At 42.3% G+C, this 24,852-nt stretch overlaps 1 protein-coding gene across 1 annotated transcript; it reads left to right on the top strand.

Annotated features, from left to right (window-relative positions):
- The first annotated feature begins 769 nt into the window (after positions 1-769).
- Positions 770-14,152, top strand: LOC143930797 (uncharacterized). Its single transcript, XM_077455397.1, has 2 exons — positions 770-937; positions 9,466-14,152. Exons 1-2 carry the CDS (start codon positions 883-885, stop codon positions 9,807-9,809), a joined length of 399 nt encoding a protein of 132 aa, XP_077311523.1. The 5' UTR covers positions 770-882; the 3' UTR covers positions 9,810-14,152.
- Positions 14,153-24,852: the final 10,700 nt, after the last annotated feature.

Here is a 24,852-nt window from a genome sequence, read left to right as displayed (position 1 = left end):
AAAGGACATTCCAATACCTACAATTGAATAGTTATTATTAGTTATTATTTCCGATTTTTGGGTATTTCACAATTTCCGAAACTCCGAATTTCCAAAATGTCTCATTTTTACATTTCTGACATTTCTAATTTTCAAATTACAAATTTTCAAATTTTCAAATTTGAAAATTTGGAAATTCAAAATTGGGAAATTCGAAATACGAAACTTGAAAAATTAGAAATTTCAGAAATTGGGAATTTCGAAATTTCAGAAATTCGGAAATGTGAAATTTCAGAAATTCTAAATTTTGGAAATTGAAAAATTGGAAATTTCAGAAATTTTTAATTTCGGAAATTGGGAAATTCAAAATTTCAGAAATTCGGAAACTTCAGAATTAACAAAGTTGTCAAAACAAATTTGGAACTAAACGAATTTCACATGTCTATTAGAAATTCATTGTCAAACTTGCAGCTCAATTGCTTGCTAACTGGATACTTGCTAGAGATAAAGGTAAAAAAAAGTGAAAAAGAAAACTAACGTCACCACATTTAAGAATTGGTAAACTGATATTTAGCATTTTTGTATTTTGGATTAATACCACTTTAAATTTAAATGCCTGGAACATTTTCATAAGAACATTATAAGGTCCCACGGTCACATTAAAGGTCAGAGAGGCGGATGCCTAGATATGCATTAGGATTATTGTTGAGGTCACTGGAGCTGTTTTTAGATCTAAATGGTGACATTCAAACAACACAAGGATTTAATACTTTAATTGTGGGTATTGACTATTCCTCGACATTATGACATATCACATAGTAAAGAGTTGCAACCCAATAAATAGATCTGTGCAAGAGAACTGCATAGGTCTGTTCTTTCAGCTGCTACTAGGCGCAAATAGTCATGCATCTTTGTTCTACTTTTTTTGTTCTACTGCTTCTAACATGGATGGAGCAAGGTAAGTCCAACACATATTGGTCTATTTCATAAAGGAAAGAATGGTGTGCAGTGCATTATTAAATAAGATTGGATTTAACATTTCCCACTATTGTTAGGTGATTAAACAGATGTAAATATTATTATTATACTTGTAGAGCATTAATGGTTTATTCTATAGCTGGGAATAAGATACGTAAATGTATGGAGCACCACAACTCACAGGTCTTTGGATACAGTTACAATACCAAAAAAATTTTTTTTCTACTGTCTACCAGTGTCACTGTATTACAGTCCCAGCACCCCCTGATCCCCCGCCATGACATGGGGATCTTCTTTTGCCGGGAACAAAATGTGCATTTATTTATTTTATTTCTTAAGAGCATGCAGATCATTGCATTCTGGATCAGCAGATCATTGGTGCAATGCCAGGCTCCTGCAGACTCCCAGTAAAGCTGTTTGCTCATACCCCCTTATGGCAAACAGTCAATTGAGAGCAGGAAGAATCAATGAAGTACAAGGGCGCTTATCAGCCCTCTTCTAGTCCATTGAGAACTACAAGCAGTCTGCCGCAATGGCAGACAATACTTGCAGTTTATTCTTTCACAGAACTCTGTGAATTAATGACGTGGCTGTGTGGGTGGAGTCAGTCACGGCCACACTGTTTTCAAATTGGTACAGCAGGATAGTGGGGAGAGGATCATCTGCCTGTTGTCTGTTGCAATGGGGGGGGCTGGGGGGGCTTGGGGTCAGCGGTGCAGGGGGAGGTTGCTGAACATATTACATGTTACACCATAAATAAGAGTGTAACATGTAGCAAGTTCAGAAAGGTGAATTTATCCTTTAATGTTATTAAAAACCACATTTCCTTTTCAATCTGGAGTCACTGTAACTGTCTGCAAAATCCAATGCAATATGGAAACTTGGAGGTAATCCATACACCATTAGTGTATAGAACACCCCCAGAAATGTCATTTTCTGCTTGTGTGATTTTCCCAAAAGTCTACACTGGAATACAAGTCAGATTTTAAGTAGTGATGGACGAACGTTTCGCCCGGCGGTCGTTTCGCGGCGAATTTCCGACATTCGCGGTCCGCACGTTCGAACGCCTTTTTCCGTCGTTCGCCGCGGCGGACTTACGTGTTTAATGTATACAAGAACTTTAACCTTTGGTGACACGTTTATCATGTGATACAGGACAGCCAATTGAGACATGACAGCACATGGACACTTGGACATTCCCCCTAACCTATAAATACACCCGATCCGGTGGCCATTTTACATTCTTTCTTCTGTTACGATAGGGACAGGTTCCTGTGTGGAGTAGGGAGAGATAAACCACTAGCTATTTGGTACACAAAAGTTCTTTTCAGGACTGGTATAGGTGTTAGGTGTTGATAGGTTTGCTGTGCTGCTGATTCTTGCAGCAGCCTGAGTGTCTTTTGTTAGTTTAGAGAAAGGGAAAGGACGGTGTATGCTACAGGGACAGCCAGATTAGTCTTTCATCATCATCATCATCATCATCATCATTAGCTGTTACTATCAAGGTCCACAAAAGAGCTGTTCCAGTAACCACTAATCGTTCTCTTTTTTTGCCAATTTGTATAGGGACAGGAAGGAAGCAGTGTTGTCAGGCAGTGAGGGTAATTTTAAAGACTTGCTGTTATTATTAGTTCCACAAAGGTTCTTTTCAGGACTGGTATCAGTGGTACAGTAATAGGCTTGTACATGTATAATATTATTTCTTCCAAATATAGAAAGGATATTATACTTGACTGCTGCCCTTCTGCTGCAGTCTGCTAAACATTCACAACTCACTTGTTCCACAAAAGTTCTTATAAGGACTGGTAACTTGGTATAGGGTGCTACGGTACATAGGCTTGAGTGCGGTACAGTCTGCTGTTCTGTAAGGACCGCTATCGGTCCACAATAGATAGGGTTGACGTGCACCACTGCTGACCGCTGCCCTATACTGCAGCAGTCCTTCAGCGGTATAGGGACTGACGTACAGTCTGCTAATCACTAACACACAACCTGCTTGTTCCACAAAAGTTCTTATAAGGACTGGTAACTTGGTATAGGGTGCTACGGTACATAGGCTTGAGTGCGGTACAGTCTGCTGTTCTGTAAGGACCGCTATCGGTCCACAATAGATAGGGTTGACGTGCACCACTGCTGACCGCTGCCCTATACTGCAGCAGTCCTTCAGCGGTATAGGGACTGACGTACAGTCTGCTAAACACTAATACACAACCTGCTTGGTCCACAAAAGTTCTTATAAGGACTGGTAACTTGGTATAGGGTGCTACGGTACATAGGCTTGAGTGCGGTACAGTCTGCTGTTCTGTAAGGACCGCTATCGGTCCACAATAGATAGGGTTGACGTGCACCACTGCTGACCGCTGCCCTATACTGCAGCAGTCCTTCAGCGGTATAGGGACTGACGTACAGTCTGCTAAACACTAATACACAACCTGCTTGGTCCACAAAAGTTCTTATAAGGACTGGTAACTTGGTATAGGGTGCTACGGTACATAGGCTTGAGTGCGGTGCAGTCTGCTGTTCTGTAAGGACCGCTATAGGTCCACAATAGATAGGGTTGACGTGCACCACTGCTGACCGCTGCCCTATACTGCAGCAGTCCTTCAGCGGTATAGGGACTGACGTACAGTCTGCTAAACACTAATACACAACCTGCTTGGTCCACAAAAGTTCTTATAAGGACTGGTAACTTGGTATAGGGTGCTACGGTACATAGGCTTGAGTGCGGTACAGTCTGCTGTTCTGTAAGGACCGCTATAGGTCCACAATAGATAGGGTTGACGTGCACCACTGCTGACCGCTCACCTATACTGCAGCAGTCCTTCAGCGGTATAGGGACTGACGTACAGTCTGCTAATCACTAACACACAACCTGCTTGTTCCACAAAAGTTCTTATAAGGACTGGTAACTTGGTATAGGGTGCTACGGTACATAGGCTTGAGTGCGGTACAGTCTGCTGTTCTGTAAGGACCGCTATCGGTCCACAATAGATAGGGTTGACGTGCACCACTGCTGACCGCTGCCCTATACTGCAGCAGTCCTTCAGCGGTATAGGGACTGACGTACAGTCTGCTAAACACTAATACACAACCTGCTTGGTCCACAAAAGTTCTTATAAGGACTGGTAACTTGGTATAGGGTGCTACGGTACATAGGCTTGAGTGCGGTACAGTCTGCTGTTCTGTAAGGACCGCTATCGGTCCACAATAGATAGGGTTGACGTGCACCACTGCTGACTGCTGCCCTATACTGCAGCAGTCCTTCATCGGTATAGGGACTAAGAGTTTTGTCACAGGGTCATTTAAAAAATGACAGGCAGAGGAAGAGGCAGGCCCTTCCGCAGGGGTGGTAGGGGTAGGGCAGGAGCAACAGGCTTGAGCCAAAGTGGGAAGTTGCAGAAGGTGCGTTCAATTACTTTAAAGGATGCACCAGACTTGGTTGAGTGGCTCGCTCAGCCTTACTCTTCTGCACCCTCCTCATCCTCTCGATCTGCACCCTCTTCTTCACTCTCTGCTATGTGCACCCCCAAAGACACTACCACCAACAACACGACCACCACCACCACCACCACATACCTTCCGCTTGAGTCACTGGAATTATTTTCCGATCCATATCAAGAGGACATTTCTGATGCGCAGCCACTCTTGGTATTGGATCAGGAAGAGGAGGTAGCAACAAGCGCTACTCAGCAGTCTGACGACAGTACCCAGATCAGCCCAAGGAGGAGGTTGGTCCCCGGTGTTGCTGCCTACTCCGAGATCTCTACTTATAGCGGTGGGGAAGGTGACGTTGATGATGACGTGTCTAGTGATGTCACGTGGGTGCCCACAAGAGAGGAAGAGGAGGGGAGTTCAGAGGGAGATATGGACCAGCAGATAGGGAGGAGAAGCAGCAATGACTTACATTGCACAGCAGGGACAAAGCAGACTGCAAATGTATCAGGAGCGAGTCATCGACCATGTACGGTCACATCTGGCGCTCCCAGGACACCGGCACATGGCTCCGCAGTGTGGGCTTTTTTTAACGTGTCCGCTGCTGACAATAGCGTTGCCATCTGCAATCTTTGCAGTCAACGCGTTAGTCGCGGTAAGCCCAATACTCACCTAGGGACGACCGCCTTAAGAAGGCACATGAGCAGCCATCACCGAGCCCAGTGGGAGCAACGGAACACACAAAGCCACACTGCAGGCTCTCACCGTCCAGCCTCGTCTTCTACTTCTCCTTCTCCTCTCTCCTCACAATTGTCCTCCACTCCACCTTCCATCACGCCAAGCTCACATTTTTCTGCAAAAAGGCAGGCTTCCGTGGGCCTAATGTTTGAGCGTAAAAAAATGATGACGCCGGATAACCCTCTTGCCCAACGGTTGGCGGCTGGCTTGTCAGAACTCATAGCCCGCCAACTACTGCCATATAAACTGGTGGACTCGGAGGCCTTTCGCAAATTTGTGGCCATTGGAACACCACAATGGAAGGTCCCAGGAAGGAAGTATTTCTCAGAGAAGGGCATCCCAGAGCTATATGGCCATGTTCAGCGGCAAGTGAATGTATCTCTGGCACACAGTGTCGGTGCCAAGATACATCTGACCACAGACACGTGGTCTAGCAAACACGGGCAGGGAAGGTATATCAGTTTTACTGCCCACTGGGTGAACCTTCTGACGGCCGTCAAGCATGTAACCCGTGGCACCCGTGTAGATTTGGTTTTACCGCCACGGATTGCATGCAGGCCTGACTCTTCTTCTCCTCCTCCTACTCCATCCTCCTCCCTCTCCTCCTCAGCTGCCTCCTCCTTTTCCGCTGCTAGCGTCTCTTCCGCTGCACCGCCCAAGCTCCCCAGAACCTATTCCACATGCCAGGTGAGACGTTGCCATGCCGTGCTGCGTCTGTTGTGCCTGGAAGCAAAGAGCCACACTGGCCCGGCACTCCTTTCAGCTTTGCGTTCACAGGCAGATGAGTGGCTAACACCGCTCAATTTGACAGTTGGTAAAGTGGTGTGTGACAACGGTGCCAATCTGCTTAGCGCATTGAAACAGGGCAAAATCACGCACGTGCCGTGCATGGCACACGTCTTAAACTTGGTCGTGCAGCGATTCCTTGTCAAATACCCTGGGGTCCAGGACATCTTGCGGCAGGCAAGGAAAATCTCGGCCCATTTCAGAAGATCTTACACGGCCATGGCTCGCCTTGCTGACATTCAGCGGCGACACCATCTGCCGGTCAGACGTCTTATTTGCGATTGCCCGACGCGATGGAACTCAACCTTCTATATGCTTGATAGGCTGCTCCAGCAGAAACGTGCAGTTAACGTCTACCTGTATGAACTCTGCGAAAGAAACGGTTCTGGGGAGCTGGGTTTTTTTTCACCGCGCCAGTGGCTGCTCATGCGCGACACATGCAGACTTCTGCGGCCATTTGAGGAGATCACCAAACTGGTCAGTCGCAGCCATGGCGCCATCAGTGACATGGTACCTTATGCCTTCTTTCTGGAGCGTGCATTGCGTCGTGTCATTGATCAGGCTGTGGAGGAGCAGGAGCGGGAAGATGAGGAAGTCGCAATGCTGGATGAATTCCCAGGGGGGGCTACTCTATCTGAGACAAGTCAACAACAGGAGTCTGATGAGGAGTCAGAGGAGGATGGTGCCGGGGCGGATGAGCAGGAGCAAGAAGAGCATGCTTTAAACCTTTCTGGGATCCCTGTTGTGCGAGGATGGGGAGAGGAGAATGAAGAGGACGACATTATCCTGGATGATGAGCAGGAGCCAGGCCACCACACCGCTTCCACTTTAGTGCAAATGGGGGCCTTCATGCTCCAGTGTTTTAATAGGGACCCCCGTATAAAAAGCATGAGGGTCAAGGACCAGTACTGGGTGGCAACGTACTTAGACCCCCGGTACAAACACAAAATGGCGGAAATGTTACCGCCGTCGCAGAGGGCTGTCAGAATGCAGCACTTCCAGGCCTTGCTTCGAGAAATGCTGCATTCTGCTTTTGCGTGCGCTGGCAGAGGAGCAATTCCCACTCCCAGAGAAGGATTTGCGGGTACCAATCCAACAGCGCCTGCAAGAAGAGGCCGGTTTGAAGATGTGTTGGTGACTTCGGATATGAGGTCATTCTTTCAGCCGACCCATCGACAGGTGTCATCCGGATCCAGCATCAGGGAACGTCTAGACCGTCAGGTGTCCGACTACATTGGGTTAACGGCCGATGTGGACGCTCTGAGGAGTGATGAACCCCTAGACTACTGGGTGGGCAGGCTTGACCTCTGGCCAGAGCTTGCCCAATTTGCAATCGAACTGTTGGCTTGCCCCTCATCCAGTGTCCTGTCCGAAAGGACGTTCAGCGCAGCAGGGGGGATTGTGACCGATAAGCGTACTCGCCTAGCTCACGACAGTGTTAACTACCTCACATTTCTAAAAATGAATGAGGCATGGATCTCGGAGGAATTCAACACATGTGACCAGTAGACCATGTATGTGTCTATAAACTATTTTTTGAATCAAGCACACAGACCTTCTTAATTCATTTGGCTCACTTCCTTGACCCAAAAAAGCACACCGTACTATATGCCCCTACCCTCCTCTTTGAAGAGGTTGAGCGGTGTCATATTTCTACTGGGGCTGCTTATGATATCCCTGTGCTGTGCTGACTTCCTCCTGGGGGTTCTTATTATGAAGGGATCACACTATCCCTGTGCTGTGCTGACTTCCTCCTGGGGGTTCTTATTATGAGGGGATCACACCATCCCTGTGCTGTGCTGACTTCCTCCTGGGGCTGCTTACGGTGCTGCTGTCAGTGCTGTATGTCACGGTGCTGCTGTCAGCGCTGTATGTCACGGTGCTGCTGTCAGCGCTGTATGTCACGGTGCTGCTGTCAGCGCTGTATGTCACGGTGCTGCTGTCAGCGCTGTATGTCACGGTGCTGCTGTCAGCGCTGTATGTCACGGTGCTGCTGTCAGCGCTGTATGTCACGGTGCTGCTGTCAGCGCTGTATGTCACGGTGCTGCTGTCAGCGCTGTATGTCACGGTGCTGCTGTCAGCGCTGTATGTCACGGTGCTGCTGTCAGCGCTGTATGTCACGGTGCTGCTGTCAGCGCTGTATGTCACGGTGCTGCTGTCAGTGCTCTGTATTACGGTGCTGCTGTCAGATGCCTCTATCACGGTGCATGTGTCATTCCGGTATGTCACGCTGCTGGTGATCATCTCCTGCACCCTCTTCTTTGCCTACCCTGGTCCCTGACCTTCCCTCTCCTCCATTGCCTTCATTAGCTCCATAGTCCTGAATTGTTAGAACAATTTCCCAAATAAAATAAAAATGCTTGTAGTTATCGATCCCAAATTCACCTCATACATGTATTATGTCATTGTCCAGATGGTGGGACTACGTTTTACCCCCTAATAATTACCACGTGGCCGCAAATTCGACATGAAGGTTTGCAAAGTTCGCCTCCCATTGAAGTCAATGGGGCCCGCGGCGAACGTTCGGTTTCGCGAACGTTTGGGTCCGTTCGCATTTCGCTTTCGCGAAACGTCCCGTCGGAAGTTCGTCCATCACTAATTTTAAGCACCCCCTGCAGCAAGACTTGTATTTCTGGTGAGATGCCCCTAAAGAGTTAATCGCTTTTAAAGGTATCCTCATTAGAGCATCATGCAAGTGCATCAGCTGGTCAATAATGAGAGTCACTCCCATTGAGAATTAGTATCCAAAAGACATTGGGGGTTATTTACAAAGGCAAATCCACTTTGCACTGAAAGTGCACTTGGAAGTGCAGTCACTCTAAATCTAAGGGGTAGATCTGAAATGAGTGGAAGCTCTGCTGATTTTATCATCCAATCATGTGCAAGCTAAAATGCTGTTTTTTATTTTCCTTGCATGTCCCCCTCGAATCTACAGCGACTTTACTTCCAAGTGCACTTTCAGTGCAAAGTGGATTTTCCTTTAGTAAATAAACCCCATTGAACAAAGAGCTATTCCATCACATAGGATGCTTCAACAAAGTTTGTTAAATCCCTTGCAATGTACATTGATGATCAAGAAGGGATGTTTTTCTCTACAAAAGAGGAGCTAGTCAATAAGTAATTGCATATTCTGAACAAGCAGTAAAAGCACTTTTACAAAGGCATTAATTCACTTCTATGGATGACAGCATTATGAGTAATTCATCTTCAAACTTCACAACAGCTTTTTTTCTGTGAGAACAGATCTTGGCAGCTACCAGCTTTCCAATGTAAACAACAAGCACATGTTTTTTTTCAGCTGTTAAAAAACAACTGAAACCTGTCCTGATTTGAGTCTCTGTTGCGATCTTTGAATATCTTTGAAAATGAATACCTTAGTGTTAGTACATAGTACAAGCAGGTGTACTGATGACACTGATGACGGCTTGTTTTAAAACCATTTTACTGTTTGTTAGGCATAAATAAATGCTTTAATGTTCAAGGGTTTGGCACAAGCACACTTTAAAATATACCTTGAAAATAACTGACGGTATTATCATTTTTTCCTTACAGGCAGCTGCGCCATATGTAATGGCAATGCTTTGACTTCTGAGAAAAGGGAGCTTTTTGCACTTTACGACAGAATAGAGGCAGCCATAAAACCCTTCCTACCATCAAAAGAACTTAAAGATATGGTGCATGACATTAATGAAAAGCTTAAGTCTAGACTTTGTGACGTTAATATTGAAGGTAAAGGTTTGCTGGAGGTCCTCAAGACAGGAAATGAATTCCTGAACAAAGTTCTAAACAAGAAAGCTAACACCGATGAAATCATTGCTTTTATGGTGAAAGGCATTTTCGATAACTTTGATAATATGATAAGCGGAGTGATGAATAAACCACCCAAAAAAGCTTAATAACCAATGCTTAAGTTTTAACACAGTCAAAAAATTGCTTCTGTGGATTAGTGATGGGATTACTCAAGATTTGATCCAGATGACTCCTTTTCAGCCATGACTAGAAACTTGAAAATATTATGGACACTGTGAAGTGATTCTAAAGGTTAATTTTTTTTTGTAATAATAAGCATGTCGTGCTTACCTGCTATATGCAATGGTTTTGCACGGAGCAGCCGTGATCTTTGTCTTCTAGGGAAGAAATATTGCTCTTATATATAATTTTCAGCTCCCACCAAAAAAGGAGCTAAACAGGCAAACGACTGAACTGTCAGCTCACCCCTGGCTTCAAACAATAAACCTATTGGATCATTAATTCCGACTTCTTCGGCTTTTTAGAAAAAAAATTCTTTATGCAGACTTAGTCCCATATGACCCCTCTTTCTACACTAATCGAGAGATCCAACAGTCATGCAACTCTTAGGTCTTACCGAAACTGAAAATGTTATTTTCCAGGGTCCACCTGTAATGCCACCTATTGGTGAAGTCTAGCAATTCAGCCCTCTATGGGAAAAATTCTGTTTTTCTGTTGGACTTAAAGTGGTTCTAAAGCCTAAAGTTTTTGCATCTTCTATCTTAATGTATTCTGTGCATTAAGCTAAAAATACATCTGTGTGACAGAATCCCCCCCTCACCCCCTTATACTTACTTAAGCCCGATTTTGATCCAGCTCTGTGCATGAGAGCAGAGGCTCTCTCTGCTGTCTCCACTTCACTGGGCAGATTGATAGCAGTGGGAGCCATTGGCTACTGCTGCTGTCAATCAAATTCTGTAATGAGGGAGTGGGGGCAAGGGCAACTGCCCTGTCTGTGTCAATAGAAAGCAGCTTTCTAAAGGGGTACTCAGAGGAGGAGAGGAGAGGAGCCAGAAGTGCCAATAAGAGACCCAAGAAGCGGAGGATTAAGGCTGTTCTGTGCAAAACCATTGCACAGAAAAGGTATGTATGACATGTTTATTATTTTATTAAAAAAATAAATCTTAACAATCACTTTAAAGTGGTTGTAAACCCCTTTCAACCACTTTTTACTACAGGCAAGCCTATAATTAGGCTTACCTGTAACTACACTGGATATCTCCTAAACCTGCATGGTTTAGGAGATATCCCCTATATTTGCATGTGCCGACGTCACCATCACAGTCGCACTTAAGCAAACTGAAGCAATGGCACATACATGCCGTTACTTCAGTTAGACTGTGCCATTGCCGGCAGATCCTGTGCACATGACATGAGTGATGTCATTGTGGCTCCGGGCAATTACAGCGCTGAAGCTGCAATACCTGGAAGTAACCCCCGGGAGTGATGTCGGTGGCCGAAACAGTGAATGAGGACCACTGCAGGGGCTTCGATCTCATGTAAGTAATTCATAATGAGCTAGTATGCTATACATACTAGCTCATTATGCCTTTGTCTTGCATGTTTTTCTGTTTTTTTTTGTTTGTTTTTGTAGGATTTACAACTACTTTAAAAGGAGCTATATGTATATCCTCATCCTTTCTGCACTATATCAGTCTCTGATGCAGGACAGCTATGCAAACAAGGAGTTCTGTCTGAATGCCTGTTCCAGGTCAAGGACTGGCTGCATAAGGAGCAAGTTGATAATAACAAGCCCATAACCTTTAAAAACAAGCCAGATATCTTTAAAAAAAAGACAGACTGCCTTAAAAGTAACATGGAGATATAAGATGAATAGCTGGCAATTCTTCTTTCGAAAAAAGTCACTTTATTACATTGAGTTGAGTATACAAAGTCACTGTACTTTGTATACTCCACTCAATGTAATAAAGTGACTTTTTAAAAAGAGAAGTTGCCTGCCCTCCACCTTATACCTCCATATTCCATTAGTGTTGGGAAGACACTCTGAGCAGGAACACCACATTGTAGTTTTCTCCTCATACCTTTAAAGTAAATCTGTTATGTGAGAAATGCAAACTTCCTTATGAAAATGCTAGTTCCCTGGATGTTATGTTGGCCCACTGGTTTCAGTTATTTCCAAATGACAGACTTGGACAAGTACACAGCTACCTCAGCAACTTTCAGTGCCGTTGCTCTGTCTGAATGCTGAGCTGGTGTGATTTGGAAAAATGACAACACTGCTAGCTCCAGTGAGAGGTGACAACCAAAGGAGACATCCCTGACAACTAGGAAGTTATACTAAAATGTACTCTTTAGGGAATTAAGTTAGTAAAAAATTAATTAAGAATGCTGACTACATCCTATGTGGATGCTACAAATAGTGTAAAATGCAACAAATTTGCATACACTTAAAGTGGTTGAAGTGACTGGCCTCATGCGATACAAGAAGATAAAACAAATTCTCCTACATAATATGTACCTGTATTAGACATGTGCACACTGAAATATTTTGTTTCGGAATTTTGTTTTCGTCCGAAAAATAAATTTATTTAGTTACTCCTGAAATTCGTTTTTATTTATTTTGCTTCGTTTAAAAATGCATTCGTCTGAAAATCCGAAATAATTAAGGTTGAATCTGTCATTTAAGACTTATGGTGTCTGTCGAATATTCTAAGAAGATTCGATGGAGCAGCTAAACTGTATGACGCCGCAGTCGTACATTTCCGGTTGAATGTTCCGTCCACAAGTTATAGTAGAATTCTAATGTTGTATGACATTAGTAATAATAATAATTATTAAATATTATTACCAGCCAACCAACATTAGAATTCTTCTATAGCCTATGGGCAGAGCATTTGACCATAAATGTCCGCTCGTGGTGACTGCTTCATCGAATCTTCATGTAAAATCTTTTCTCTCTATGTTGAATAATCTTGGACTAATAGAGTTAGGTTAGGCACATTCAACCTTGGCTATTGTCTCTATAATGTCAAATCTTTTCTCTCTATTTTCAATCTTTTCTCTCTATGTCGAATCTTTTCTCTCTATGTCGAATCTTTTCTCTCTATGTCGAATCTTTTCTCTCTATGTCGAATCTTTTCTCTCTATTTTGAATCTTTTCTCTCTATGTAGAATAATCTTGAACTAATAGATCTAAGGTTAGGCACATTTGACTACAGGTTCCATAGACACAGATCGCTATTGTCAGCAACATGTCGAATCTCCTATCTATATCGAACTGTTGCAACGAAAACAAAAATAAAGCATTTGCTTATGTCGGCTCTTTCGGTTTTTGGACTCTGCATGTTCCTTAATCGTTTGTTAAAATGATAATGAAAATACGCGAAATTCGGATGAAAATGCATTCGGATGAAAACGAATACACATGTCTAACCTGTGTAATCTACAGCCATCTTCCCCATACATCCATTCAAAGTACAACATTTATACAGAATCTCTCATTTCTGAAAAGCAGGGGGCAGAGAGCTTAAGTACCACCAGATGAGGAGAGCTCTGAAAGTTGATTGGAGGGAAGGGACACATCCCCCTTCACACAGCACACAGGAACAGAGCTGAGGCTGTCAATCAGCTGGAGATTCCCCCCCCCCCCCCATCATCTTTTTTCTCTTGGTACCAGGAAAACTTGTCAGAAGTGACTCATACTTATAGCATGAGGGATGAGGCAGTGGACAAAAATGACAGAAGTGCTCTGGATTGAGATAAGCACACTATATAGAAGGATATGCTTTGTTCATATTTAATGTCTGAGGTTCACAGCCACTTTAAATGTGTCTATTTTACCAGTCCATATACACATTTAAAGTGGATGTAAACCCCGATTCATGAAATTTGAGCTGGGCACATATATCTGCAGTGTTTTCTTATCTCTCTTCAAAGCCCTATGTCCCATAGTTCTCTCTTGCCTCGTTCTCCTGTTATCAGCCTGAACACTTCTGACAAGCTCTCTAACACAGGAGATAAACACAGTCAGAATTTTGTGTTGAGGAAGATGCTGTAAATAGATTAGCACTGAGCTGAATGATTCAACATACAGTTCTGAAAGTCTGTGCCTATAAGGTAGAGGTGTGTGCCTTTCCTCCAATCAGCTGTCTTGGCTGTATGCCCAGACTTCACTGTAGTGCTAACCAGGAAGAGAAAATCTCCTAACACAATCTGAACTTTCTAAAGAATATATAAAGCTAAAGACAGCAGATATGCATGTAAAACGTATGTAGTGATATTTGTTTCATCTCTGTGTACCATCTGAGGCTGTTCACTTCACTGGGTATATGTAAGGGTTTACATCCACTTTAAAGAGAATATATATTGCCTGTTTAGGAGTTGTACCCTGTCTTTTTGCCAATAGGCTCAATAAAAATGTTACATGGATAAATTATTTATGAACGAATATGCTAATATTATAGTACAAATAAATGTCTATGAATCAATAGCATTGTCTGTTTTTTGTCTTTATTTAGGGTGATAGCACTCATCAACCTGGCACGTACAGCTAATAAAACAGTCTAAACTAAAATTTATAAAAGAGGAGTTTTGCTAAAATATATTACTTATATGTTTTAATAAAATACAAAGAAGAAATAAAATGTACAGGGGACAATTGGACTGGGGGCATGGGGGGTTTTGCACTCTAAGCCAATTCAAATATGATATGTTGAGCAAGTGGCCATATGGGGAGATTTGTCAGCATTCAGACCTTGACCCATGTGAAAGTTAGAGCAGGATCTGCAATCAGTAAGAGTAGGGAAAAGGAAGTTGATGCTGGAAAATGTGCAGCTATGTCGCAATAAACAATGTTTTAAAATACCATGTTCAACATACCATGTGCACGTTTTGTGTGATATACACACTTTAGCCCAAAGAAACCTGTCTTTATTTTGAAGGGGTCACCTAATTGTGTTTGCCCCAGTAATCCGCTGGTTGAGCATCTAAGAGAGTTTTGAAAAACTTTTAGAATATTGACACCTTTGTAACAATCATGGAAGAAATGTTATTCGTTGTTACACACCTGTCATTTGTACAGTGATAAAAAAGAAGTCAATAAAAAGAGAAGTGCTTTATAGTGTTGTACTCACAAAGATAACAAAGAATGATAAAAAAAAGTTACTCTACTTTCATTTGGAAGGCTGTCTTACTACATGGACTGGATTGCACTCCATACAGATGAAGCTCCCTCTAGCGTGCTACTAGTGTGAGTGCTGGGAAATGTATGCTGGCTCACGTTTAAAGCTGTGAGTCTTAATTGGGTCATGGGTTTACTTTAGGTTAGGACTGGGTGACTCATGCAGGCTGGTCTCTGGTGCCTCCCCCTGGTTCTAGAAAGTTGGAGAACATCCTAGAAACTAGAGGGTGGAGGGTGGACGTGTCTGACATACTTAGGGGAGCTTGGTTAATGCTCAGGCAGTGGGCCTGGCAGGGTGGTAAGGCTAGCCCTTAAATTTGAATGAGCCATGCTGGCAAGAGGTGTCAGTTGGAAGATGGAGATGGAGTGCTGAGGGGACTGTCAGTGGCCCTTGAGCTAAACCCTCTAGTCTGGGGGGGGGGGTGCTCTGCTTTGGGCGGGGGCTTAGGTGCTGGTCTGGAAGGATCATACTACAGAAGCAGATGGAATGAGTCTTTCCTGAGAGAAAGTGAGAGCAGAAGGCCTGCCTCACAGTCTCTGATCTAATTCATTCCAAAGGTGTTATATCAGCCTGAGGTTAAGACTCTGTGCAGACCAGTCAATTTCCTCCACCCCAAACTCTCTCATTCATGGCTTTATGGAACTTGCTTTGTGCACTGGTCCAAATAATTTAGTGGAGGGGGGATTATAGTGTGGGGTTGTTTTTCAGGGGTAGGGCTTAGTCCCTTAGATCCAGTGAAGGGTACTCTTAAGGCATCAGCAACAGTTTGGGGATGGCTCCTTCCTGTTCCAACATGACTGCACACCAGTGTGCAAACAAGGTCCATAAAGACATGAATGAGCAAGTTTGGGATGGAGGAACTTAACTGGCCTGCACAGAATCCTGACCTCAACCTGATAGAACACTTTTGGGATGAATTTGAGCGGAGACTGCAAGGCAAGCCTTCTCATCTAACATCAGTGCCTGACCTTGCAAATGCGCTTCTGGAACAATGGTGAAACATTCCAAAAAACACAATCCTAAACCTTGTAGACAGTCTTCCTAGAATAGTTGAAGCTGGTATAGCTGCAAAGGGTGGGCCAACTCAATATTAACCCTATGGACTAAGTCTGGGATACCATTAAAGTTCATGTGCGTGTAAAGGCAGGTGTTCTAATACTTATGACAATTTAGTGTATGTTACAGTTTAGCAATACTTAGATGTGGTGGCTGCATTTGCTTTTTCAGGCTTTTTTCTTTATTCTCACTAGATGGTCATGTAGTAACACACTTCCTGTTCTAGGCTGACAGTGATCACTCACTTTAATGTAGCTATGGAGTAGCAGCATTATCACTCTAAGAAAGAAAATGTTTTAAATCTGCTAGGAGCTGAAAATATTGAAAAAATGCACTTACAATAGGGTTAAGTGCATTATCCTATAAGATGCCGCCTATGCCTCCTGGGGCCAAGATACGCTTTTTTTTTGTAGGCAAAGGTAGAGAGAGGCAGAGAGAGAGAGGCAGAGAGAGAGAGCTCGGAGGTATGTAGACAAAAAATTAAAAACAAAGTATGCAATACATAATAAAATATAGTACATTTAAATTAAGTTTCATGGAATATTGATAAACAAAATTCCATTTGTCAGGGAGAGGGGGAGAGAGAGAGGCAGAGAGGGGGGGGGGGAGAGAGAGAGAGAGAGAGAGAGAGAGAGAGAGAGAGAGAGAGAGACAGGCAGAGAGAGAGAGAGAGAGAGAGAGAGAGAGAGACAGGCAGAGAGAGAGAGAGAGAGACAGGCAGAGAGAGAGAGTGTCAGAGGTGTAAACAGATAGTCAGAGGTGTATAGAGAGAGAGAGATAGTCAGAGGCAGAGGTGTATATAGAGAGAGAGACACACAGAGAGAGAGAGAGAGAGAGAGGTGGGAGAGACAGAGGGGGAGAGAGAGAGAGAGAGAGCGAGAGCGGGGGGGGGGGGGGGACAGCGAGAGAGAGGGGGGGGACAGCGAGAGAGAAGGAGACAACATTCAAAAAATACAAACATAACGTCAATTTTGAAATCTTCTTTGAAAAGTCTATTTTTAGGCATGGTTTTGATAAATCAAAGCCAATTGTCTTTGCAATATATAGGAAAAAAAAAAAAAATTTAAATGTAAAAGAAATTTTTTTTTTAAGGAAAACATGTTGAGTGTGTGTGTGTGTGTGTGTGTGTGTGTATACACACACACAAAAAGACATAAATACAGATACACAAACAGCAAAAAAAATAAAAAATTACCTGCAAATCCGCTTTTTAGTAACGCTCAGAGGCAGAGAGTTTGAAAAAGATCTTCGGTAGGTCTCTAAAAAAAAAAGAAAAAAAAATTAGAAAATATCTTTTATGAAAAATAATCAATAGTTCAAAAAAAAATAATTACCTGCAACTCAGCTGTACACTAAGGCTTCGGAAAAGATTTCCGTAAACGGCTTCAATATAACTGTAACAAAATAATATAAAATTAATAAATAAAATTAAAAATAGTCAATAAAGATGATTGTTAGAAAAAAAATTAACCCCCCCCCCCCCCCCCAAAAAAAAAAAAAAACCCACACCCCCATTCAATTTAAAAATACACAACCAAAAATGAAAAAATATGAGATAAAATGTAAAAAAAAAAAATAAAAGTATAATGAAACTAATATAAAAAAAATTATATATATATATATATATATATATATATATATATATATATATATATATATATATATATATATATATATATATATATATATATATGTATATGTATATATATATATAAATAAATAAATAAGACAGGAAAAATAATATCAAAATTATTTAACAATCTTTATGGCTTTTATTAAAAATGGATACAGACCATAAATAAATAAATAAATATATTTTTAAACACATTATATGTGCATCGATTCACAAAAAAAAAAAAATAATAAAATTACAAAAAAAAAAAAAAACATTTGAAGAAAAAGGCAATTTAATACATTTAAGACAATTGTATAGTATGATAATAGAAATAGTTAAACTTACCTTGAAATAGCAGATCAGGTGTTGGTTTCTTTGTTAAGAAAGCTGGGTCCTCGTGCTCCTTGTGGTCCTCGTGCTCCTCGTGCTCCTTGTGCTGCGCTCAGGTGTTCACAGGTAATACTGATCAGGTGTACTGGTCAGTATTACCTTTTGCCCACGATTCAAATGGCGGTTTGTGAACCGCCCTCTGAACGTGGGTGTCGTGATGACGTCACTTCCCTTCTCTTCTTCGCTCGAGATCTCGAGCCTGGGCACAGCACAGACTCCTGGGAAAAAAAAAAAGATCCCAGGAGCCCCTGCGGCAGACTGGAAGAAGTGACCTGCCACTAAAGCCCCGCCCCTTTCTGCATCGGCTCCACCCCTTTCCGCAATCTACAGAGGCAGAAAATTTGAAATAAGAAAAAAACAGAAGAAGACAGATGAAAGGTAAGGGGGTTACCTAGCGATTAGGGAAGGGGGGATCACATAGACCTAGGACTGTAATTTAGGATGGACCTCCGCTTTAACTAATTGTTTTTTTGTTGTCGGAGACTAGTGAGACTTGAAGAGCTCTTCTATTCAAAATTAACAAGATGCACTTGATCACGAACGTTTCCTTGCGTTTGGTAATAAACTGCTACAAACAAACTGCATGTTTCTAAACAGCCAATTCTATATCGGTTTCAATATTTGGCTTGAGATGTCCAATTTGCAAGTTTTTGGTAAAAAGAAAAAAGGGCATGAGTACTGTATATGGTCTCTGCCATGGTGGAGAATATACCAAATGTACCAATGTCAGTGACTGGCTGTAACAATAAATCCTCCCAGTGATCAGTGGTTTGCTATGAAAATAACTCCCTTGCATTTGTGGTCAGTTGCAGATTGTAAAAATACCAACCTTCCCCTAGCAATAATAATAACCCCACCAGCACTGGTGTTTATTGTTTACTTACCTGAACAAATGCTTCTACACTGAGTTCTTTCTCCTAGTCCAGCTGGGACAAAAGTTCTACTGTAAAGCAGAAATTGCTTAACTCGAATGGTCCTGCTTATTTCAGAGTTTAGTGCTGGAATGCAAAGAGAATTCCAACACCCAACACACAGCTGCCAGTTCGGATGTCATTAGTGGCTGCACCAAGGCACACTAACTCAGGGGTCTCAAACTGGTGGCCCTCCAGCTGTTGTGGAACTACAAGTCTCATTGTGCCTCTGCCTTTGTGCATCATGCTTGTAGCTGTCAGCCTTGCAATGCCTCATAGGTTTTGTTGTTCTGCAACAGCTGGAGGGCCATCAGTTTGAGACCCCTGCACTAATTGGTGGTACCGGATGCAAACCAATTCCATCAGGAACACCTGTACACCTAGCTGCTGCACCATGGCCACTCTTGTGGGGGTTGGACCATATTAGTCCCCCATGCCAGCACTCTAATCATGGCTGATACATTACAGGCTAAGGCCCTTTGCACGTGACTTTGAAAGGCTATGGAGAGTGGGGCTGGACACTGCACCTGTCCCTCCCAGGTGCACAAGCAGCTAGATAGCCCTGTGCTCAAGCTGCCTTAGGTTTCAGAGCACAATAGTGCTGGTATAAGCTGATGCATTAAAAGGCTAGCTCACCTTTAATAGACATTTCCCCAGCATCCCCAGCACATTATATACCACTCAAATGGCAAAAATAACACAGTTCGGTAACGTAGTCAAAAACAGAAGCCAGGGTTTGGATGCCAGAGCAGATAGTCAGACGAGCCGGAGTCAGGAAACCACAAGTCAGCATAATCATGAGCAAAAATCAGGAACGCAGACATCCCAACCTGCAAAAACAAATTTCAGGGAGGTGGCAAACTCACCACCACCACCAATTTAACACAACTAGAGGATGATCAAATGAAATGATACTTCTTCTGAGAGATATTGAAGGAACACTCTAACCACCATGACCACTTCAGAGATTTGAAGTGGCCATGGTGGTAGGAGTCAGTATGTGCAGTGTTTCTGCTTGACACAGGTAGGGGGCTGAGAGAGAAAGAGACATGGGGCTGAGAGAGAGCGAAGGGCTGATAGAGGAGGGCTGAGGGGGGCAACTGTCAGAGAGATGGGGCTGAGAGAGAGGCTCAGAGAGAGGGTGGTGGACAGAGAGGGAGCTGAGAAAGAGAGGGCAGGCTGAGCGTGAGAGGGTAGTTGAGTGAAAGAGGGTGGTTGAGGGCTGACAGACAGGTTGGCTGAGAGAGAGAGAGGGGGTCTGAGAGAGGGTGGTTAAGAGAGAGGGGATAGTTGTGAGAGGGGGCTGACAGAGAGGGGGGCTGAGAGAGAGAGAGAGAGACGGGGGGCTGAGAGAGAGGGAGGCTGAGAGGGTGGTTGAGAGAAAGAGAGGGAGGCTGAGAGAGAGAGAGGGACTGAGAGAGAGTGGGGCTCAGAGAGAAGGGCTGAGAGAGAGGGAGGACTGACAGAGAGGGGGGATGAGAGAGAGGGGGGCTGACAGAGAGAGGCGGAGATGAGAGAGAGACCCCTAGCCCTGTCCCTATCCACTGTCCCTTCTCTGCCCCCCTATCCCAATCTGTATGTGCAGATAGGTCTGTGTAAGTGTATGATGCAGGAGGGTACAGCACAGGGGCAGGGTAAGTGGGCACAGTACAGGGGGCAGGGGAGTACAGCACAGGGGGAAGGTAAGTGGGCACAGCACAGGGGGAAGCAGGAGGGCAAAAGGAAGGAAGGATGCCACTTACATCAGAGTACTTACTAGGAGGCAGGAGGGACTGCATGGATGGATAGATCAGGCTGCAGGGCTTGCTGGGCTTCATACTTCCCACCCACACATTCCCTTATGGTAGTCAGAACACACTGTCGGGAAGTGTGGACGGGGCCGACACAGGAGGAGAGGATGGGAGGAGGAGGAGGAGTAGTAGAAGCAACTCTCTCTCCTCTCCTGTCTGGCTGTGTGAGCAGCAGGGGGAGGGGGAAGTGTCAGCGTTGCCTCTGCTGAGCGTCTCTCCCTGGACTTGGGATGTCTGGGAACAGAAATCCAAAGAAAAGTCCGCCAGGCCAAGTCACACACAGGACCACAGGAAGGACCCCACTTAGAGGTCATAGACCACACAAGGGCAAAGGGGAAATAAGCTAAGCTGCTTAACTACTTCCTGCCCACCATATAACAGAATGACATGCACAAAGTGGTTAACTTATCCTAACTGACGTCATATGACATCCAGCAGGATAAGCTGCGATTGCACACCCGTCGATCGGTGGTGTTGTGTGTCACTCTGACAAACCGCAACTCAGATCGTGGTAAAGAGCCTGATGTAGACTCTTTACCATGTGATCAGCTGTGACCAATCACAGCTGATCACAACGTGTAACCAGGAAGTTCCGGTAAACAGCTTTCCTCAGTTCACGATGACAGGAGAGCCGATCGGCAAGCTCTCCTGTCAGAGGGGGGTCTGTGCTGATAATCAGTGTATTGATTATCAGCTCAGCCTCCCATCGGAGGTACCCACCACATCTGCCAATTACTGCCCACCAGCTGCCAGTCAGTGCCCATGAAAAGTGCCAAGCAGTGCCCATCAGTAACTCCTGCAAGTGCTCTTCACAGATGCCAATTAGTGTCCATCAGTAATGCCTGTCAGTACCTCATCATACCTCATCATGCTGCATATCAGTGCCGCCTATCAGTGCCCATCTGTGCTGCATATCAGTGCCGCCTATCAGTGACCATCAATTCTACATATTAGTGCCTCCTAATCTGTGTCTCATCAGTGCCCATCAGTGAAGGAGAAAACTACATTTTATAACAGAAACTAAGAAAAACTTTATTTCGCAGGCTTTCGTTTATTTACACATTGTGATAGTTTGAGAATACACAGTGTGGACAGCAAATAAAATGTAAATGAGATAGTTTGTTTTTATATATAGTGGTCAGGATTGCACAGAGATTATTCATTGTTTATTTCTTCCATTGACTTCACACACATACAGTATTACAGGTATTATTCATGACTTTTGCTTGAATACTCAGACACTCGCAAAGCAATTTTTTTTATACATAGACCCTTTAAATGTAACCTCTAACAAACTTGGACAACTAAAGCCAAATGAGTGATTTAAAATACATAATCACGTTTCATTTTGTAAAACCCACCCGTCAAAACATGCAGTGGATACAAAAAAATAGTCAGGTAAAGTTAAAGGCAGCTCTTAGCTTTTCCTGTAAAATAAGCTTAAGTCCCATACACACTATCAGTTTTTCTGCTGAGTTTTTCCTTCAGATTTACCAAAACCATATAATATGAGGTCAAACCTTAGAAGTTTCTATGTGTATGCAATCAGGCAGGCCCTTACACTACATGGTTTTGGTAAACCTGAAGGAAAAACTCAGCAGAAAAACTTATAGTGTGTATGGGGCTTTAGCCTCACCCCTTTCTCTATCTGAAGCAATATAAAGTAAAATTATGTTTCTTTACAATCTCTGCAATGTCAGTAGTCCTCCCACTACCCTGCCTTGTTTTACTATCAGAAACAGAGAATCATACTCAGTCGGCTCTATATAAGGTTTTCATTCACTGCACATATAGACCAGGGGTCTCCAAGCTGCGGGCCATGGGCCGCCCTTAGGGCGCTATGCCACCCACTGATACAAGGCACAATACCTCCCACTGACACCTGAAGTAGAATAATAATGTATCGAACCAGGCTGGACTTCAGTGATGCAGGTTTATTAACAACAGCTGGTAACTTACAGGTTTATGTTCAAAGTATTACAAGATGCAGGTCTAATTTATACAGTTTCTTACAATGCAAGCATATTAGGTACAACATGATTGGTTGCTAAGATCTAGGCCAATGTAACCAGCTATAAATCTGACGCTTGTCATACAACCAGGCAAACATATTCATTCCCAGAATTCATACATGTTGATTAAAATAATTAAAATTATTTATAATGGTTTTTGTCTATGGCTTTACCCATAAAAATACTTGTATAGAGACAATATGGCAACCAGTCATGTTAAATCAAACCCTCCTTGCCCTGATAAAACTTCACCAACTCAAGGATAACAGATGAACTTGCAAAAACCCCACCTTATGTGTTATGCCTTATTACAATCCTATATGTAATTCATATATTGGTTTCACAAAAAGGTACAATATTATTTACATCAAATAAATAAATATATATATATATATATATATATATATATATATATATATATATATATATATATATATATATATATATATATATATATATATATATATATATATACACACACATACATACACAAAACTAACTACTTTATTCAATATTGTCTAATTATTAATATATACATACACATCAGTGTTATCTTGCCCAATGTATTTTAACAGTTTTAATGATGAAGACACAAGCAGACCTTTTTTAACCTTGTCAAACTAAAAGAATATACATAACTTTCCCATATTCCACATAATTACTTTTTAAACCATCAGTATAAGAAGTTTTCACTTATTCTTGACAATGTTTATTTATTTTTACTTTACTTTAAGAAATTTTATCTTATCAGACTATACTTCAACTGCTGTCAATGTGTTTCTTTTCTAATTAGCGAACTTAAAAAGTAAAAATTACCTATCCTAATGAACTTTTACCCAGTAAACTTTTGACTGTCTCATAAAAAATACCAGCATGAAGCAGAGAGGTCATCTAAAGTTCAACATTTAAAAATGAAGACTTTCTCTATATTTATAGAATTACATAGTATACATTAATAAAGATTAATAACTATTGCTTTACTATTGAATAATAATATTGATAAGACCACTACTATATAATAATAATAATAATAATAATAATAATAATAATAATAATAATAATAATAATAATAATATGAATAATAATAATTATATTATCAGTAAAACATATGCACATTATTATGAATAACATAAAATATATTGGGCAATGTGAAATTCTACTACACACCAAAGATGGAGCTTTATTAATTCCACTGATACCATAGGTGGGGCACTATTATTAGCACTGACATTAGCACTGATTATTCTTCCCACCAATAGCTTTGATGGGGCACTATCTCACTAATAGCAATAATGTGATACCACTACTCCCAGTAAGATGAATGATAGACCGTCATTCCTCCCACTGATACCAACAATGGGGCACTATTCCCCCCCACTAATACAAAGGATGGGGCACCATTCCTCCCACTAACATCAACAATGGAAATTATTCTTACCACTAATACCAATGACGAGGCACTATTCCTCTTCCTACCACCCACAGGGGGTATTATGTAATTTCTTTCCCCCGCTAATCACCAAGTCTGTAGCATTTTTTATTCCCACTGGTTGCAATCTGGCCCTCCTAAAGTGTGAAGGACTTTGCCTAGAAAGTTTGCAGACCCTTGATATAGACAAGTACTACATTTATAACATTTTAGAGCTTTCCGTGTGTCAGAAAAAGTGTATTTTTGCTAAATATTTGAAAGATAAAAACCATTATTCAATTTTTTCCTTTTGTTTTCAGTGCTAGACATAACTGAAGTATACATCTGTTAAATAAGACATCAGTTTATAAACAGTCACTACAAGAACTCTGTATCTGTAATAATATGCTCATTATTTTATACTTCAATATGTTAGCTTGAAGTACAGGGGCTCCTCCATCTTTCTACTTTGAAGAAAGTGAATCGAGAATTTAAAATTGTATTCATTGTAAAGTTTACATTATTTTGACACAGTATATGTGCATAGTTAAACAGCATAAGAAACCCTCTGGTTAAATAAGACATTGTCAGTTGATTTTGTAGGCTAATTTTGGAGGTGTTCTGTATGTTGTTTTTACATGTAAAGATGAAATGGGATGAAATGGTTCAGATTTAAACTTTTTTTGCATTAAAATATGAAACAGACCAATAACATTACATCATGCAGATTTGTCTTGGTAAGGGCAGCAGTATTTTCTATTAATCAAGAAATGATTGCTAGGTCAAATGACTTATTCTTACTGGAGTATCCTTGAAAAGATATACAG

Source organism: Lithobates pipiens, unplaced genomic scaffold, assembly GCF_037356315.1.
Source record: "Lithobates pipiens isolate NorthernLeopardFrog02 unplaced genomic scaffold, aLitPip1_a1.2 Scaffold_25, whole genome shotgun sequence".
NCBI classification, from domain to species: Eukaryota; Metazoa; Chordata; class Amphibia; order Anura; family Ranidae; genus Lithobates; species Lithobates pipiens.
Note: the sequence above shows the minus strand (reverse complement) of the source record. Positions and strands in the feature narration are given on the sequence as shown.

Excerpts from the sequence above, each read along its gene's own strand:
- LOC143930797 (XM_077455397.1), top strand. The coding sequence starts at position 883 with ATGCATCTTTGTTCTACTTTTTTTGTTCTACTGCTTCTAACATGGATG. Across the intron at positions 938-9,465 it reads TCTAACATGGATGGAGCAAG|GCAGCTGCGCCATATGTAAT; the intron begins GTAAGTCCAACA and ends TTTTCCTTACAG.